General features: G+C 42.9%; 1 protein-coding gene across 1 annotated transcript in view; it reads right to left on the bottom strand.

Annotated features, from left to right (window-relative positions):
- Positions 1–304: 304 nt before the first annotated feature.
- Positions 305–19,742, bottom strand: part of ints6 (integrator complex subunit 6) — a 19,615-nt gene continuing 177 nt past the window's right edge. Inside the window, exons 1-18 of the mRNA XM_037790100.1 lie at positions 19,342–19,742; positions 19,176–19,253; positions 13,177–13,326; positions 10,907–10,996; positions 10,032–10,215; positions 9,442–9,567; positions 9,179–9,330; positions 8,389–8,541; positions 7,954–8,086; positions 6,970–7,064; positions 6,776–6,886; positions 5,274–5,483; positions 5,023–5,149; positions 3,973–4,115; positions 3,696–3,879; positions 3,047–3,496; positions 2,542–2,635; positions 305–1,585 (exon numbers count right to left, since the gene is read on the bottom strand). The exon at positions 19,342–19,742 is cut by the window's right edge and continues 177 nt beyond it. Coding sequence (XP_037646028.1) covers positions 1,492–1,585; positions 2,542–2,635; positions 3,047–3,496; positions 3,696–3,879; positions 3,973–4,115; positions 5,023–5,149; positions 5,274–5,483; positions 6,776–6,886; positions 6,970–7,064; positions 7,954–8,086; positions 8,389–8,541; positions 9,179–9,330; positions 9,442–9,567; positions 10,032–10,215; positions 10,907–10,996; positions 13,177–13,326; positions 19,176–19,253; positions 19,342–19,452 — 2,685 coding nt within the window. The 5' untranslated portion in view covers positions 19,453–19,742 and the 3' untranslated portion in view covers positions 305–1,491. The remainder of the gene's footprint in view (positions 1,586–2,541; positions 2,636–3,046; positions 3,497–3,695; positions 3,880–3,972; positions 4,116–5,022; positions 5,150–5,273; positions 5,484–6,775; positions 6,887–6,969; positions 7,065–7,953; positions 8,087–8,388; positions 8,542–9,178; positions 9,331–9,441; positions 9,568–10,031; positions 10,216–10,906; positions 10,997–13,176; positions 13,327–19,175; positions 19,254–19,341) is intronic.

Genomic DNA, 19,742 nt, shown 5'->3' with positions numbered 1-19,742 from the left:
GAAAAATATCTGAAAAAAGTCTGAAAATATTCGAAAAAAAGTTTGAAAAATATCTGAAAAAAGTCTTAAAAAAAGTCTGGAAAAAGTTTGAAAAATATTCCAAAAAAATACTGGAAAAAGTAAAAAACAAGAAAAAAGTCAGAAAAATATTCGAAAAAAAGTCAGAAAAAATGTCTAAAAATAAAAATCTGAAAAATATTCGAAAAAAAAGTCAGAATAAAGTAAAAAAAATAGTCTGAAAAAAAGCAGCTTGACAGCCTTATTATTATTATAAAAGTGCTAACGAGCAGAACCAGGGCGAGGCCGATGTTTACAGAACACTTTATTATTTACACGGCCCTTCACAGTGTAAAATAGAAACTTTATTCATGGAAATACTTACAAAAAAGGCCGTTTAGTTTTCCACTGAACATTCTCTTTAAATAGTTCTCTAGAGTTATTTACATCTTTACAGTGTATTCAAAATACTCTTTTGGTAGCGGCCCGTTCACACACAAACACAACTTATGGCAGATTTTTGGTCCCGGTCCCGGGAGGGGGGGGACAGAAGAGGACTGCTGCCCTCTGAATCACAAACCGACCTCCTGACCTCCGACCTCCGACCTCCTGACCTCCATCACATTATTGTGTACATTTGAGAAAAACAACTGCAACAGACGGTCGTTTTTCTTTTAAAATACATTAAATAAACATTCTCAAATTTACACAAGTGCATTCACGGTTAACAGGAAGTAGGTTTGAGATTCACGGCGGGGACAGACGGCGGGGTGGTTAACGTTATTTGGCAGCGACCAGCCCGTCAGGACATCCGAGACGCTCCAGAGGACAGTTTGAGTTGCATATCAGCTGTTTGAGGCTAAATGAAGGTAGAACTGGGGGGTCGGGTGAATGTGTCGCCGGTGTTATTGCTGATTGTGATGGCGTTGGCGTTGGCGTTTACTTCCTGAGCGGTTTGTCCCTGTATATTTAAACGTCTGTCATTCAGAGAGATTCTGTGTGGATCGCTCAGAAAGATCTTTTTAGAGTTTCCATGGAAACGGTGGATGAGTTTTATTAAGTTAGTACTCAGTGATGTCAGCGGTCAGTCAGGTGGGTTAACCACGTTAACTAGTTCATCTCAGAGCATCGGAGTGCTTCGGTTAGCGGAGTGTAAATCTGATGAGCGCCGGATCCCGTTTGACCCTGAGTTACCAACACACGGCCTGAAGCCGTCCTACCGGACGCCGTCGCGTCACCACGGAGAAAACATCCAGAACGGTCCTGCCCTCCCTCGTCTTCTACTCCTCCTCCTTTGAGACTAAAGAGAGAATAAACGGAGGCTTCAGGACGGGTTCCTCCCTCCGTCCTCCGTCCTCCCTTCAGGGTCAACACTGACTTTAGACTGTGTGCAAACCGGCGCGACTGAAGAGGTGATAGTCAGAGAGCTGGATGCCGTCTGGTCTCCGCGGCGCCCCAGAACAGGAAGTAGAGGGAGGGGGGGTTGTTTGAGTCTCAGAGCATGTCCACGTGGTTCATGTTGTTGGATCTGTTGTGGATCTCTTCCAGGAAATTCTCCAGCTGCTCGATGAGAACGCGCTTCTTGAACCTGATAAAAACAAAATGTTGAGGTTTGTATATTAGAGCTGCACGATTAATCAAATATTAATCACAATCATGATTTTAGCTTCTCACAGTTAAATAAACACGATCGACTGCGATCCTGACGTTTAAAATGCAGAAATAAGAACCTTATTTTAAGTCTTATTTTGATGCAAAGATTAGTAGGAATGTAGCCCGTCAGTAACGTGAAAGTGAACGCAGCGATCTGTTGATTTCATTCTGCATAAAAAGTTTTGGTACACAAGTGGATAGCTCTAAGTACAGGTGTGAACGCACTCAAGAAACATCTTTCAGACCACATTCAGAGGTGGTCTGGGCCTCATTAAGGATCGCCTACTCTACTGAGGTCCCGCTGGGATCAGAGGGGGCTCTGATCTCCTCATGGGAATAGACAGACGGACCGAAAACATGGAAAAAATCCAAAAATTGGCCGATAAATGTCCAACATTTTTTTCCAAAAAAATGTAAGAAAATATCTGAAAACAAGCCGAAAAAGTGTTCGAAAAATGTCTGAAAAATATCCGAAAAATATCTATAAAAAAGAAGGCTGATAAAAAAGGCCAAAATTCCCCCCCTCAAAAAATTCTGTAAAAAAGGCTGAAAAATGTGTGAAAATATGTTCAAAAAAGGACGAAAAAAAATCCCCAAACGAATGAAAAATGTCTTAAAAATGCACAACAAATATTCAATGAATGTCTGAAATTGTCCAAAAAAAAAGTTAGAAAAATGTACATAAAAATTCCAAAAATGTCCAAAAAGGTTCAGATAAAAGGCAGACGCCAGCGCTTGTCTGCTTGGCAGCATGGAAACGGCTTCTGTGCTCTACTGTGTCTTTATCTGAGGAAAGCTGTGAAGGAGGGTCTGAGCAAAGGTAGTTGAGCGACACCAGTGAAACAGGTGATTTCTTATTATATCTTGTATTTATGTGTGTTAACGCCGTACCTGGCCGCCTCTTTGATGATGTTCTGGAGGAAGATGAGTCGGGTGTCCAGGGTGCCCTGGATCTGCTTCAGGAGGAGGAAGATCTTCTCATAGTCTGGAACACAATGATACAATGGTTGAGGATTATTTAATTTATTAGTACTATATTAGTATCATTTTTATTTTTCAAGATGTTTACATTTTTCCTGTATTGTGTTGTTAATTGTACCACTCTACAAACCTCTACAATCATCCCTCGGGGACAAATAAAGTGATTTGAATTGAATTTGAAGAAGAATATCTGTCTACATGTAGTAGTTCTGTAGATTTTATTTGATTTATTTTTCCGTTAGTCTACGTACGTCTTCCAGGCTTCCTGATCTCCTTGTTGATGACTAGTAGTAGTAGTATTATTATTATTATTATTATTATTATTAGTAGTAGTAGTAGTACTAGTAGTAATAGTAGTAGTAGTAGTAATAATAGTAATAGTAGTAGTAGTACTACTAGTACTAGTAGTACGTACGTCTTCCAGGCTTCCTGATCTCCTTGTTGATGAGCGTCTTCAGCTCGTTGTTGACCTTCGTCGTCTCGATGTGAATGTGCTTCTTCAGCGCTGAAGGCGACAGGTAGCGATGCGTCTGGTCCTCCATCAGAACCAGCTCCCCTTCGCCCTCGCTGTCCGGCGGCGGCGGCGCCAGCAGCAGCTCGCCCGCCCGCGGTCGCCCGTTCTCTTCATCATCCGCCTCCTCCTCCTGTTCGTTATCATCACCGTCACCGTCACCGTCACCGTCACCGTCACCGTCGCCGTCGTGCCGGAGGTCCTCAGGGTCCGTGTGGTTCTCCTGGTGGTCGGCAGACTCCGACGGAGCTTCCCCCTCCGAGTCCGAGCCCCCGTCTGAGCTGTAGTGGTTCTGGTTCAGGTGGTTGATGATGATCAGGTCTGGTTCAGGTTCTCCGTCGTTCATCTCCATGTCTGCAGGGTCACATTTAAAACATTCATTATCATTATCATTATCATCATTATCATTATCATCATCATCATCATTATTATTATTATTGTTTTTTCATTATCATTATTATTATCATTATCAGTATTATTATAATAATAATGATAATTATTATTATCATTATTCTAATAATAATTATTATTATCATCATTATCAGTACACTACCTGCTGGTCGGGGGCTGGCGGGCGGCGTTACTGGGGGGGTGTAGGCTCTGCCCAGACGCAGCAGAGGAGACATGCAGCGGCGTCTCTTGGGCCCGCCGCCCGTCATGTTGCTGCTGTCTCCGGGTCGCTTCCCTTTGTTCTGAGGACCCGTCACGAACTCATCGGCCTCGTCGATCATCATACCCTGAGGAAGAGGAGAGGAAGGGGTTAATAATGCTGGGCGAGGGTCAGGATCAGGGTTGATGGATCAGGATCAGGGTCAGGATCGATGGGTCACCTTCTTGTCCAGTTTGAAAGGGTTGCCGAAGGTGTGAAGGCGTTTGGGCTGCTCCGGGTCGGCGTCTCGGAGAGGCTGAGGAGCAGCTTTCAGGAAGTCCTGGTAGTTCCCCATCTGGGCTATCGGCACGCTGTGGAGCTGGTCTGGACACCAGAACACAGGAGAAATCAACATGGAGGGAGAATTAACACTCTTTTATGTATTTATATCATCCCATCGGCGTTCCTTCCTGATGTATTGATGCATGATGAAGCTGCTACATGTACATCCTTATAGTCGGTGTATTAATACAGTAACTTAGATGGCGGTCGGCGTGCTCCAGCTAAGCGATGTACTGCTGTGGACGCCGCGTTAGTTCAGATCAGAAAGTCACACAGTAACACAAACTAACTAACCGATGGATGCAGCGGTAGACCAGCTACTCCCCTGTTCTGAGAGGTTAAATTACTGGTTTTATGAATGGAGTCTGGTGGCTCTGAAGACGGTGATATATCGGCTTCAGTTCCCCGTCAGAAAGGGCCGTCTGACGGCGAGGTAAAGGGCCGTCTGACGGCGAGGTAAAGCAGAGAAAATATTCTAAATATAGCGTACACTTAAACTGATACTAGTTTTTCCGTCCACAGCCGCTTTACCTACTAGCTGACGTCATGGCGCCGGCTCCCGGGGATCCTGATATAGTTTATTAGGTGTTAACTGACCTGAGTCCTGTCCTCTGATAAACTAGACTGACCTGAGTCCTGTCCTCTGATGAACTAGACTGACCTGAGTCCTGTCCTCTGATAAACTAGACTGACCTGAGTCCTGTCCTCTGATAAACTAGACTGACCTGAGTCCTGTCCTCTGATGAACTAGACTGACCTGAGTCCTGTCCTCTGATGAACTAGACTGACCTGAGTCCTGTCCTCTGATAAACTAGACTGACCTGAGTCCTGTCCTCTGATGAACTAGACTGACCTGAGTCCTGTCCTCTGATAAACTAGACTGACCTGAGTCCTGTCCTCTGATGAACTAGACTGACCTGAGTCCTGTCCTCTGATGAACTAGACTGACCTGAGTCCTGTCCTCTGAGAGAACAGACGCTGGTGTTGAGCAGGTTCCTCCTCATCCGGCTGAGCTGGTCCAGCAGGTGGCTGCGAGGGATGTCGTAGGGGTTCCTGAAGCTCTGTGGCTTCAGGCCCTGAGGAGGACATAAACAGAGAGGATTTACAGTTGATAACAAGCTTCATAAAACATGGATAAACACCTGTGGAGGGATGTTTGATTTTAACAGAGGGGGAACCTGAACACCAGTCCGGCGGTACCTTGTTGAGCAGAGCCAGCTGGAAGCCCTGGAACTCTTTGGGGTTGAGCTCCAGACTCGGAACGTCTCCGGAGAGACTCTGCAGCTGCTGGATGAAGTCCCGGCGCTGTGCCAGAGAGATCCCTCCGCCTCGCCAGCGCACCTTGATGCCGGCCTCCGGCGGCTGCTTCTTACCGATCAACGCGATCAGCCGGTCGTACTCGATCTTTGACTGGAAGTGGGAGCAAACCAATAACATGACTCAGTGGATTAATGAGGTAAATTCATATATAACCTCTGCTATAAGAGGTAGCCCTCAGTGTTTCTATAGGATAAGAACCTAACCTTTCTATGGTATTTATTTAATTACTAATTATTATTTTCTGTGCTTTCTTTTTTTTATACACTTAATTAATTAATTAATTATTATTATAATTTTTTTAAGGTTTCTATCTTACTACCATGATTATTATTATATTAATTATATATCATATTTATTTTTTTATTTATATATAGAAGAACAATATGTAGTTTTGATTTTGGGATGAACTGTCCCTTTAATTGGCTTTAATTTTCTAGAAAAAAATAATATATATTTATATTATTATTATTTATTTTTATATTTATATAATTATTGTCTATTTTTTAAAAATTTATATATATAAAAGAACAATGTGTAGATTTGATTTTGGGATGAACTCTCCCTTGAATTTGCTTAAATAATATATTTTTATATTGTTTTTATTTATTTTTATATTTTTATTATTATTATTATTATCTTTTTTATGTATATACAATATATATAAATAAATAAATAAATACATTTGCATTTAACAAAATCAGAGAAACTTCTTTAATGTTCATTTAATAATGTCTTATCTACTCAACAAAATGTTGCTATAAATCGCTAAACACTGCATCTGATTAAAAGAATAAAAGTCACCAAGATTAAAACTCTGTTTTTAACACTTATTTGGTTATTTGTTTGTTATTATCCACCCCTCAAATAGGAGTAAATTATGCATTCAGGGACTATTTTCATCTTTGGACAGTTTACGTAAAACTCTAGTATTATTGGAACTGTGTGACACAGAGGAATCCAGAGGAACACAGAGGAACACAGAGGAACCCAGAGGAATCCAGAGGAATCCAGAGGAACCCAGAGGAATCCAGAGGAACCCAGAGGAACACAGAGGAATCCAGAGGAACACAGAGGAACACAGAGGAACACAGAGGAACACAGAGGAACACAGAGGAACACAGAGGAATCCAGAGGAACACAGAGGAACACAGAGGAACACAGAGGAACCCAGAGGAACACAGAGGAATCCAGAGGAAACCAGAGGAAACCAGAGGAATCCAGAGGAATCCAGAGGAAACCAGAGGAACACAGAGGAACACAGAGGAACCCAGAGGAACACAGAGGAATCCAGAGGAAACCAGAGGAAACCAGAGGAATCCAGAGGAAACCAGAGGAAACCAGAGGAAACCAGAGGAATCCAGAAACAACCGAACACTTCTGACCTGCTGGCTGAGCTTCTTCAGGTAGGACACCACGCTGTAGCTCAGACCATACTCCATGTTGTCGGCCAGCAGGTTGGGAGCTCCCATGATCCTCAGCGCCTTCCTCAGAGACTGTAGAGAGAAGAACAGCAATGAGACCAACGCAGCAGCTTAAATATACAATATATATATATAAAGAGGTGACGTCCACCGACCCCGATGTAGTACGGAGGCATCGTCTTCAGGTAGTTCTCAAAGGACTGACGCCACTTGATGGTCGGCTTGAACTTGTGCACTTTGATCAAGTCGTCTGCAAGAAAAAAAATAAGTTTAGACTGAAAAATGTTCTTTAGAAAAACCTCCAATGTTTCACAGTCCTCACTTTGTCAGGGATCTTCTAAAGCCTGAAATCATAATAATAATACATAATAAAACATAACAATGAATTTAATGATTCAACAATAATCATCAATAATCTATAATACATACAATATAAACTAAAAACCCATCTATTTAGTCTGGCTTTTATGTAGTGTTTTATAATTTTATCGTTTTTATTGTTTATACTTATTTTATTTATCATCATTTTATTTTACTTTAATTAACATTTTATTGTTGATCATTATTATCTCTCTTATTTTATTAAAAGTTGATTATTTTAATACAATTTGTTTATTTTGTGTAGTTTCATAATATTTATTTCTTTATTTTTATTTCCTTGTATTTTGAAAGGTGATGTATAAATAAAGTTTGATTGATTGATTGAAACATTCTGAGATTCAGAGACTTTATTTCTGCATTCTGGTGACTTTTAAAGAATGAAAATAACTAAATAATCAGCAGCTTTCACAGCAGCAACATTTCTATCTTAAATATGTTTAATTTGACTGTTAAAGTAGAAAGTGGCGGCGAGCACGACTCTGAATCTTGAACAGTACCGAGTGTCCGGTAGTAGTAAAGATGGAACAGATAAAAGGTCTTTCTTAGTTTATTCTTGGAAAAAGAAAATTAAATTAAATGTCCAGAATAAACAAAGAAAGAATCTGTGAGTGGTTGTTTTATCTTTTAATTATCAGGTCAGAAGACAGAATAATAATAATAACTAATATTAGTTGTTTTCGTCAGTTCAAACCAGGAGAGGGCGATGAAGACGTTAGCAGGAAGTAGTGACCAACGTGACCCGGCGGCGTCGGTCTTACCCAGAAGAGGCAGCAGTACCGGGTAGTTGTAGGGCATCACGAACAGGTTGACACAGTTCAGAGCCGTGCTGGCCTTCAGGTAGCCGAACGGTTGACCCAGGTCACTGTACTTGGCACTGTTACACACAAACACCTGAAACACAGACGGAGAGGACACCGAATCAGTGTGTGATGACGTTACATCAACCAGCAATCATATGACCTGATGGTCATCTATTCACCTCATGCTGAAGTATGAACTCTCTCTTTAAAGGTTAGAGGTCAGAAACACGATGGATTTCAGTTTTAATGTTTACAGTGTTTATTTATGTACTTCCTGTGTGTGTGTGTGTGTGTGTGTGTGTGTGTGTGTTTGTGTGCTCCTGTGTGTATATGTGTGTGTGTGTGTGTGTGTGTGTGTGTGTGTGTGTGCGTGTGCGTGTGGCGGTGCTCTACCTGCCAGCAGGTGTGAGGGGACTTCCTCTCCAGGATGTACTGCGTGAGCGGCGACGGCTCCAGCTCGTACTTGTCGAAGGGCACCTTGTCGATGACCATGGGCTCGGAGTCCAGACACGAGAAGCGGATGTGGGGGTGGGCCGAGCGGGGGGGCTGGGGAGTAAATACTGTTATAGTCCACGTCACATTAACATGTACTTATAAGAAGGGATACCTTTTAGTTTATATTTGAATTGAATTATTGATTATCAGCTGATATTTAACAACATCCATTGTTTTTACAGTTAATTCATAAATAAAATGAAGTAAACTCAAAATAAAATGACAAAAGACATGAAACATCCTATATATTACCAGATACACACTGATATAATCTGTATATATCAGCTATATCAGTGCTGCTACCTGCTGTGAACTTTATTTGATCTATTTGTTCTGTATTATTCTGTTTTATTAACTTCACTATTTCCCTTTTTGTTCTATTATTATTGTAGGAAATATCTGATTTCTTATGTTGAGTGTAAACAAACTATATATTTTTTCCCTTATTGCATCTTTATTATGAACGGACCTACTTTGGGACACAAATACTTTAAATTAGAAATAAAGAATCTTTGCAGAACTTTATGGTTATTCTACACAACTCAACAACATATATATATATATATATATAACACAGGTCTGGACATTTTAATGTGGAAAAGTTCCGTATTAAACCTTTAAAGGGTAGAATAATGAAAGGTGCACGGTGGAACCAAACATTTATATGATTTAGTGCTGTGTTTCTTACCAGCGTGGGGGAGTTCTGGTCCGGCCAGAAGGCCTCGGGGACGGGCCAGTGACCGATGGGGACGCCGGTTTTGGGGTTGGGTCGGACATAGATCAGCTTGTGACAACAGTGCCAAGTCTGCGGTCCGGACTTCACCGGCTCGGCCGGAGCGTCTTGAGACGGACACAGACAGACGTTAAACACCCGTTAAAGACAGAACACACAGTTAGAACCTGGAGGAGGTTAAACAGAGATTCTATCAGCTGATTTAAAGCGTCGCCTACCTTCTAGAGGAGGCGGATCAGGACCCGTCTTCTCAAAGTTGATCACCACCCCGCTCTGGATCTTCTGAACCAGAGACTCCAGACACTGATTCAACATCCGCTGAGAGAACACGCTGTACGAACGACCTGCAACACACACACATATACAGTATTATATATATATATATATATATATATATATATATATATATATATATAAATATATGTTAGGGCTGTCAAATGATTAAAATAGTTAATCACACAGTTTTTATCTGTTCTGATTGGTCTAATTCAGCCTCTCACTTGACCTCTGGTGACCTTGTCATGCACCCGTTCACTCAGTGATGTCAATGGGCCGTGGCTTTGTGTCAGCTCTGCCATCAGCAGTAATGGACAGCAGCATTTACTGTAGACGGTCACTGACAATGGAGCTGTGTGATGATCTGCAGTCAGCTGCTCTGAGATCTGAACCATCAGCATCATTCTGCTCCGTTCTCATCCTCAACCCGGCAGCAGAGAGATACCAGTCTACTTCTACACTTCTCACCTTTACCCTCCAACAGTAAACTGACCTTCATGTGCCCCTTTAACATCATATATAATATATTTACCTCCAGTGACCTCACACATGGGGGTGATGGGGGAGTCGTCGGACGGGACGCCACCGAGGGGTTCCGGCTCCACCGAGGCGTTGCCGGCGATGCGCAGCACCAGAGCGAACAGACGCTGGTCCCAGCGGAAGGGCTCCTTGGTCAGCTCGCTACCCGGCAGCGGCGTGGTCAGAGGGAGGTGGAGCTGGACGGAGGACGGAGACGTTAATGATGACTTCAAGATGCACCATGTTGGACAATATGAAGACACACACACAGAGCAGGAAAACCTCCTCTTTCATTTCACTACATTTTTTTTACGGGAATATTGATCCTTAATATTTTTATTATTATTATTATTATCAAATGTGTTTTATTTTCCATCTCATTCTATCCCTGCTTTGAAGCACTCGGTGTCTGTACCTATCCCCCTTGTTGTGAAGCACTCTGAGCTGTTTTCCTTGTATGAAAGGTGCTATACAAATACACTTTATTATTATATTATATTATTAATCTGATCTGAACGTGCAGAAAATGGATCCAGAACATATTACTATTATCAACAAAAACCCAACAGTCACTCCGGTGTTCTGAGAGGTAAAATTACTGGTTTCATGAATGGAGTTGGAGGGCTGTCTGATGGCGATGTAAAGAGATGAGAATACTCTAAATATAACATACACTTAAACTGATATCCTCCAAGTGTGGGAGGACTGGTTTACGTTATATAGTCGTGATCTTAACTATTAAAAATGTGTTTTAACAGTAGCTGTGAGCGTAATGTTAGCCTGCATAGTGACAGATAATAAGGGAAAGGGGATGATGCAGTAATGGATGCTTCTTGTGTTAAACATTGTTGTGTGATCAGACAGGAAGTGCTCCTGACGCTGGCTGACCTCGTCTTGGACTCCACCGCCGCTGGTCAACTTGTTGCCGTCGGTGATGGCGATAATGATGGCGGGTTCCAGGAAGAAGGGATTCCTTCCCTGAGAAGAGAAACAATATTTGAAATACTAAACAACAAAAGCAGAAAAAAGCAACGTGTCAGACTAAAGAGTTTTATATCTCACATTAGCCGCTGTATATATTTATAGCTCCGGTTAGTGTGAGGCCTAAATGAGCACAGATATTATATATAGATAACCTACAGGGGATCTCTTTAGAGTGAAAGTAGAGTCTTTATAGTTCACAATGACTAAACATCTGAGACGGTATTATCTGCAATAAGTGTGTGTAATAGGTGCTATATAAATACATTTTATTATTATTATTATTATTATTATTATTATTTAGGGCTGTCAAAGTTAAAAGTCTGAAAAAAAAATTATAAAAAAAAAGTTTTAAAAATGTCCAAAAGAAAGGCAGAAGAAAAGTGTGATACTGGTATCATAGTAAACTATAAAACCTGATGAATCCATCGATACCAACCATGTCACACTAGCTGGTCATGAAGGAGGTCAGCTGTCAGGCGTCTCAGCTGTTCTCTAACAGTTAAAGGTTTCATCAGACGACTCGACACACAGGACTGTTGTTCTGTCTCTGTTAACTTAATCAAAGTGATGCTCCGTATAATATCTCAATATCAGCCGCTTTGACTCATAAAGAAACATCAGCTTTGATTGTTTTATCTTGACGTTGATGAGAGCTCCAGGTGTCAGAGAGCTGCAGAGGGAGTTCATACAGTTTATAATATATATGGAGCCCTGGAAGGCTCCTCTTTACGGGAACAAAGAGCCCTCCAGGTTGCCAGGCGGCTGATGAGTCTCCCCGGGGAGATGATGAGGAGGAGGAGGAGGAGGAGGAGGAGGAGGAGGAGGGAGTCAGCTGGTAACACTGATCACACTTTCATTAAGAGAAGAAGGAAAGGAGGAGGTGATGTGAGCGCTGATGTTTGGTCCGAAGTTCACATGTTGTCAGTGCGGCTGATAAACAGGGATGTAATGACGTCATGTAGCTGACTGACAGATTATTTTCATTATTAAGTCTTCATTTATGTTCTCGTTTTAAACCCGAGGTGACGTCATCAGGCTCGTTTTGTCTGTCAAATAACCCAAAATATAAAGTTTAGTATTTTTTTTATCTGTTCTAAATGAACCTTAAAGGGAGACTAGTCAAGTATTTAATCCTCTTATCAACATGGGAGTGGACAGATATGCTGCTTTATGCAAAATGTATGTATATATTTATTATTGTAAATCAATTAACGACACAAAACAATGACAGATATTGATCCAGAAACCCTCACAGGTACTGCATTTAGCATAAAACAATATGCTCCAATCATAACATGGCAAACTGCAGCCCAACAGGCAACAACAGCTGTCAGTGTGTCAGTGTGCTGACTTGACTATGACTTGCCCCAAACTGCATGTGATTATCATAAAGTGGGCATGTCTGTAAAGGGGAGACTCATGGGTACCCATAGAACCCATTTACATTCACTGATCTGGAGGTCAGAGGTCAAGGGACCCCTTTGAAAATGGACATGACAGTTTTTCCTCTCCAACATGTAGTGTAAGTTTGGAGCGTTATTTAACCTCCTTCATGACCAGCTAGTATGACATGGTTGGTACCGATGGATTCATCAGGTTTTATAGTTTACTATGATACCAGTATCGCACTTTTCTTCTGCCTTTCTTTTGGACATTTTTCTGACTTTTTTTCTGATATTTTTCTGACTTTTATTCAAATATTTTTCAGACTTTTTGAAAAACATTTCAGACTTTTTTGGACATTTTTCAGATTGTATTTGCGAATATTTTTCAGACTATTTGTCAATCTTTTTTTTAATTTTTTCGGACATTTTTATAGTGTGACATGGTTGGTAACGATGGATTCATCAGGTTTACTAGTTTCATATGATACCAGGATCTTCACTAACTCTAAAACTGAGCTGCTACAACCTAAAAATTGTCAAAATAAAGAAATTAGTGGCGTTAAAGCGTTATTATGGCGTTAACTCTGCCAGCCCTCATCACAACGTGTGTTCTCTACATGTTTATCTGCAGACAGAGCGGGGAGGTGAGATCAGATCACTCATGTTAATACCAGGTGTGAACAGGGTCTGAGAGTGTGTGTGTGTGTGTGTGTGTGTGGGGGGGGGTCACAGTATGCTGCAGGTGGTTGATGCTTGTTAGACTGTGGATGCCTCCTCAGCGCTACGAACCTGTCCATAGTTGTCTATCCCCGTCACTAGTCTATTGAGGTTGAGTAGATCGAAGGCGGTCCTCAGCGACTGGCCGATAGACGTCAGCCCGGCTGCCTGCAGGTTCCTCAGCTCCGTCATGAAGGTGGCGTGGCTCTCCTTCCATCCAGCCTTTACATATAAAACACACAGAATATAATAAACGTGGTAGATAAAGATAGAGAGACTACACAGGAGCTTATCTATGTTCTATATATCCTCTTAATATGACGCATTATTAAGACCTTTATGTTCTCAGTAATGTTTGTTTAAACACTGATATATCTCCAGAGTGGCTCATCAGATTCTCACCGTTTAAACTACATTTTAAACGTCCGTCTCTCTTCTTTCTTTTGCCATTCAAACGGTGAAAATCAACCTCATTAATGTCTTATAATATTAGTTTATATCTAGAACATAGAACCCAGCTCCACCACTGTTGTGAAAAACTTCTACAGAAGTAAATGTTTAACTTTTTAATATTATTATTATTATTATAATCTTGAGCTGATAATAAACATAAACTATATGTAGGTCACTTCCTCTCTCCAGTTCTACCAGCGACCAAGCTGCTGCCACCACTACTTTACTTTAAGTATAAAATGTATAAATATTTAAGTAGATATTGTATAAATCCTGAGCTAGATGATGGACAGAAGTTTGAGTGGTTACTGAGGACTGTCAGTTATATCTCTAACATCTGGAACAGAAGACTCTTTTATAAAAGATATGATGAGATTTGTTCTGTTTATATCTGTCTGACATGATGAGTGTTTATTGATGTTATATTATGGATGTCAACATTTCATATTATGTGCAATAATGTGAACCCAACCACTCATTCAGTCTATTTTTATATCTTGTTTTTTGTTTACTTACTTAATATCTTTATTGTTTACATGTTTATTTATTTATTGCTGTTGTAATCCTGCATATTTCTCCGCTGTGGGACTAATAAAGATTATCTTATCTCATATTTTATCTATCTTATACCTGGTTTGTGTTTTTGGTTTCTCTTTTGGCTGCGAGTTTTATTATTGTTTATGAAGTGTGAAGCATGACACTAAAATAAAGGAGTAAATAATTCAAAATCAATCATGTATATATATATATATAGTTATCATTGTGCATATTTATATTAACTATATTCCTGTTTACATTCAGTCTATTCTTTTGCAATTACTGTCTGATTTATATTTCTTTATTTATGTTATATTTGATCCCTTTAACTTGGATTATGACTTTCTGACTTTTTCTTTCGGATATTTTTCAGACTTTTCTTTTTTTAAATTTGAGTTAACGCGTTATTATTAACTTTGACAGCCGTAAATAATAATAATAAAAGTTTTTTTGAATATACATTTTATTATTATTTTACTCTATTTAATATTTTATTCTATTTAACGAGCGTAGCTGGAGGGAGCCTGACAGCCTGCTTCTATGTAATTGTTGTGCAAATGATAAATAAATGATCTAAAACAAATAACAGAAATTCAGATTTCGTATCCTCGTCTGTGATTACAAATATAATATCTGATTTTAGCCAATCGCACATATCACAGCAGAAGGTATTGCTATAAATATACAGAAGAAATAATTGACACATTTCTGCTTTTTGCACGTACAAAATAAACTACGGCTGCATCTGAAATCTCACTCTGCACTACAAACTCAACATGTGTCCCATCGTTCAACATACTTCTGTGTGAGTAGACAGTAGTCTGGAGCTTTTAGGAGGTTAGTAGGTTGTAGGACTTCCTGTGAGCGTCCTCGCTGGTTAGAGAAACGTGTAACCATGGTAACCAACCTCATGTGACCAAAGCGATGGTTTGTGGGAATCAAAGTCTGAACTAATCTCTACAATAAATATTAACACCTAGCAGAGTGAAATCTGATACGTACATTTAAATCGAAGCGTTGTTGACGTTCCAGAGCGGCAGAGACGATGTCTCTACCGCATTGCAGGATATTTATACGTTGCATGCTGTAATATTTTCACCAAACCACCAATAAATACATCATTTAAAAATACATTAATTAATTAATAATTAAATAAATAATGGAATTTAAAAATCTATCTGAGTGGGAGTTTAAAAGGAGAAATAAATAACTGAATTAAGGATACAGATTTTAAAAATAATATAATATTATAATAAAATATATAATTTACAATATTAAAGGGCAATTTCCTTTTCCATTTGCAACTCAATTTGGGAATCTAGTTATTTATTTATTTTTAAATTCCATTATTTATTTATGAATTCATTCATGTATTTTTAATGATGTACTTATTGACTGTTTTATGTTGTTTTTATAAATCCCTTTTTAATATGAACTATTTATTGATGGGTTAATATTTCACTTGTAAATTATTTTTTATAATTCCTCTTTTTATCGCCCGTTAAAATGTCAAATAATTAATTACTTTGTGATTTAGTGTTTACTTTGTATTAGTGTAAACTTCTGACTTTATTCTCATATTACGACTTAATTCTCGTAATATTACGAATTTTTTTCTCGAAATCTCCGAATAAATTAATTTTTTTCCTCAATATGGCACTCATACTCCGTCGTACATGATAACTAAAAAACTTGAACTAAAATAAATATTCAGTTTTCATATCCTCGTCTGCGATTAAAATATAATTTATGGTAAATATATATATATATATATATATATAGATAAGATATTTAATATTTATGTGTGATTTTGCACACACAAATCAAAGATACATTTCTGCCTTTTGCACTCATAAAGTAGACAATAAGGTATTTTCTATTATATTCTAATGGAGGGTTTTTTGCATCTCTCATCACATGTTCTGTTTATATTTAAATTAATTTGTATTTGTTTGAATTTGTGTAAACAAACGAGTTCCTGCTGATATAAAACATGTTTAAAATAGACTCCTTAGTTTGGTCAAATCTTCTAAACAAGTAAAGTAAGCCGTCCTGTCACCTCCTCCCACTATCCCCTTCTCATCCTCCTCCCCTCACTATCACCTCCTCCCTTCTCTATCACCTCCTCCTCTTCCTCCCTTCTCTATCACCTTCTCCTCCCCCCCTCTCTATCACCTCCTCCTCTCTCACCTCCTCTTCCTTCTCTCTCTATCACCTCCTCCTCTTCCTCCCTTCTCTATCACCTCCTCCTCCCCCCCTCTCTATCACCTCCTCCTCTCTCACCTCCTCTTCCTTCTCTATCACCTCCTCCTCTTCCTCCCTTCTCTATCACCTCCTCCTCCCCCCCTCTCTATCACCTCCTCCTCTCTCACCTCCTCTTCCTTCTCTCTCTATCACCTCCTCCTCTTCCTCCCTTCTCTATCACCTCCTCCTCTTCCTCTCACTATCACCTCCTCCTCTTCCCCCCTTCTCTGTCAGCTCCTCCTCCTCCCCCCCTCTCTATCACCTCCTCCTCCCCCCTCTATCACCTCCTCCTCTCTCACCTCCTCCTCTATCACCTCCTCTTCCTTCTCTCTCTATCACCTCCTCTTCCCACTATCACCTCCTCCTCCTCTCACTATCACCTCCTCTTCCCCCCCTCTCTATCACCTCCTCCTCTTCCCCCCTTCTCTGTCAGCTCCTCCTTCCCCCCTCTCTATCACCTCCTCCTCTCTCACCTCCTCTTCCTTCTCTCTCTATCACCGCCTCCCCCTCCCCTCACTATCACCTCCTCCTCCTCCCCTCTCTATCACCTCCTCCTCCTCTTCCCCCCTTCTCTGTCACCTCCTCCTCCCCCTCCCCTCTCTATCACCTCCTCCCCCCCCTCCCCTCTCTATCACCTCCTCCTCCCCTCTCCTCTCTATCACCTCCTCCTCCCCTCTCTATCACCTCCTCCTCCCCTCACTATCACCTCCTCCTCCTCCCTATCACCTCCTCCCCCCCTCTCCTCCTCCTCCACCCCTCTCTATCACCTCCTCCTCCCCTCACTATCACCTCCTCCTCCCCTCACTATCACCTCCTCCTCCTCCCCTCTCTATCACCTCCTCCTCCTCCCCTCTCTATCACCTCCTCTTGCTCCCCTCACTGTCACATCCTCTTCCCCTCACTATTACCTCCTCTTCCTCCTCCCCTCACTATCACCTCGTCTTCCGCCTCCTCTCACTATCACCTCTTCCTCCTCATCCCCTCACTATCACCTCCTCCTCCCCTCACTAGCACATCCTCTTCTGCCTCCTCTCACTATCACCTCTTCCTCCTCATCCCCTCACTATCACCTCCTCCTCCCCTCACTAGCACATCCTCTTCCGCCTCCTCTCACTATCACCTCTTCCTCCTCATTATCACCTCCTCCTCCCCTCACTAGCACATCCTCTTCCCTCACTATTACCTCCTCCCCTCACTATCACCTCCTCTTCCGCCTCATCCTCTCACTATCACCTCCTCCTCCCCTCACTAGCACATCCTCTTCCCGCCTCCTCTCACTATCACCTCTTCCTCCTCATTATCACCTCCTCCTCCCCTCACTAGCACATCCTCTTCCCCTCACTATTACCTCCTCCCCTCACTATCACCTCCTCTTCCGCCTCATCCTCTCACTATCACCTCCTCCTCCCCTCACCCCCCCCCCCTCCTCCTCCCCTCACTATCACCTCCCCCCCCCCCCCTCTCTATCACCCCCTCCTCCTCCCCTCACTATCACCTCCTCCCCTCTCTATCACCTCCTCTTCCTCCCCTCTCTATCACCCCCCCTCTTCCTCCCCTCTCTATCACCCCCCCTCCTCCCCTCACTATCACCTCCTCCTCCTCCCCTCACTATCACCTCCTCTTCCTCCCCTCTCTATCACTCCCCTCCTCCTCCTCCCCTCACTATCACCTCCTCCTCCCCTCTCTATCACCCCCCCCACCTCCTCCTCCCCTCACTATCACCTCCTCCTCCTCCCCTCTCTATCACCCCCCACCTCCTCCTCCCCTCTCTATCACCCCCCACCTCCTCCCCTCACTATCACCTCCTCCTCCTCCCCTCTCTATCACCCCCCACCTCCTCCTCCCCTCTCTATCACCCCCCACCTCCTCCTCCCCTCACTATCACCTCCTCCTCCTCCCCTCTCTATCACCCCCCCCACCTCCTCCTCCCCTCTCTATCACCCCCCCTCCTCCTCCCCTCTCTATCACCCCCCCACCTCCTCCTCCCCTCTCTATCACCCCCCCCTCCTCCTCCCCTCTCTATCACCCCCCCACCTCCTCCTCCCCTCTCTATCACCCCCCCTCCTCCTCCCCTCTCTATCACCCCCCCACCTCCTCCTCCTCCCCTCTCTATCACCCCCCCCACCTCCTCCTCCCCTCACTATCACCTCCTCCTCCTCCCCTCTCTATCACCCCCCCCACCTCCCCTCACTATCACCCCCCCACATCCTCCTCCCCTCACTATCACCTCCTCCTCCTCCCCTCTCTATCACCCCCCACCTCCTCCTCCTCCCCTCTCTATCACCCCCCCCACCTCCCCTCACTATCACCTCCTCCTCCTCCTCCCCTCTCTATCACCTCCTCCACCTCCTCCTCCCCTCTCTATCACCCCCCCCATCTCCCCTCACTATCACCTCCTCCTCCTCCTCCCCTCACTATCACCTCCTCCTCCTCCTCCCCTCACTATCACCTCCTCCTCCTCCTCCCCTCTCTATCACCTCCTCCACCTCCTCCTCCCCTCTCTATCACCCCCCCCATCTCCCCTCACTATCACCTCCTCCTCCTCCTCCCCTCTCTATCACCTCCTCCTCCTCCTCCTCCCCTCACTATCACCTCCTCCTCCTCCTCCCCTCTCTATCACCTCCTCCACCTCCTCCTGGCTGTATAATAATACCCAGAGTTCCTTGCTGCTCACACACTGAACTAAAATGTCGGCCATGTTTCAGTGTGTGCAGCTCCTCCTGGAGGATCAGTGTGTCTCCTGTCTGTCCTCACTATAAGAGCTGCTGGTGGTGGAGGCTGGGGACAGGGACAGAGGACAGGGACAGGAGGGACATGACCCTGAACACAGACTCTACCTTGATCCCGAACGGAACGTCCTCATAGTTCACCAGCATGTATCGGTCTCCTCGGCTGGCCGGGTCTCTGCCTCGGAGCTGTGGAGACAGGAGACAGGAGACATGTTACTGATGGACAGACAGAGACAGGTCTGATGTCCCACATGTCCCCGCGGTGTCACAGTACCTTCATGAAGGTCTCTACAGCTCCTTTAGCTATGTCCAGATAGGTGGAGCCCAGGTGGCTGCGCTGGTTCATAGAAGCCGACGTGTCTATCAGGAAGAGTAACACGGGCATTGTGCTGCTGCTGAGCGGCTCTGCATGGACCTGACGGGCACCACCAGCTCACAACCAGCCCACACAACCCACCACTACCCGATACAACCCCAAAAACCCCACAATAAAACCCTGAACCCTGTTGTTCTCCTGCCGTCTTCTTATCAGCCCCTCAGCGAGCTGCTACTAGCCGTTAGCTGCTATTTAGCTGCTAGTTAGCTGCTAACTGCTAACTAGCCTTTAGCCGGCTAACTGTCTGCTCTCACACATTCTTTCAAAAAAAAAGTGTCAGAATAGTGCGTGTTGAAGCC

Source organism: Sebastes umbrosus, chromosome 13, assembly GCF_015220745.1.
Source record: "Sebastes umbrosus isolate fSebUmb1 chromosome 13, fSebUmb1.pri, whole genome shotgun sequence".
In the NCBI taxonomy this organism is placed as follows: Eukaryota; Metazoa; Chordata; class Actinopteri; order Perciformes; family Sebastidae; genus Sebastes; species Sebastes umbrosus.
This window is presented reverse-complemented; position numbering and strand designations above follow the sequence as displayed.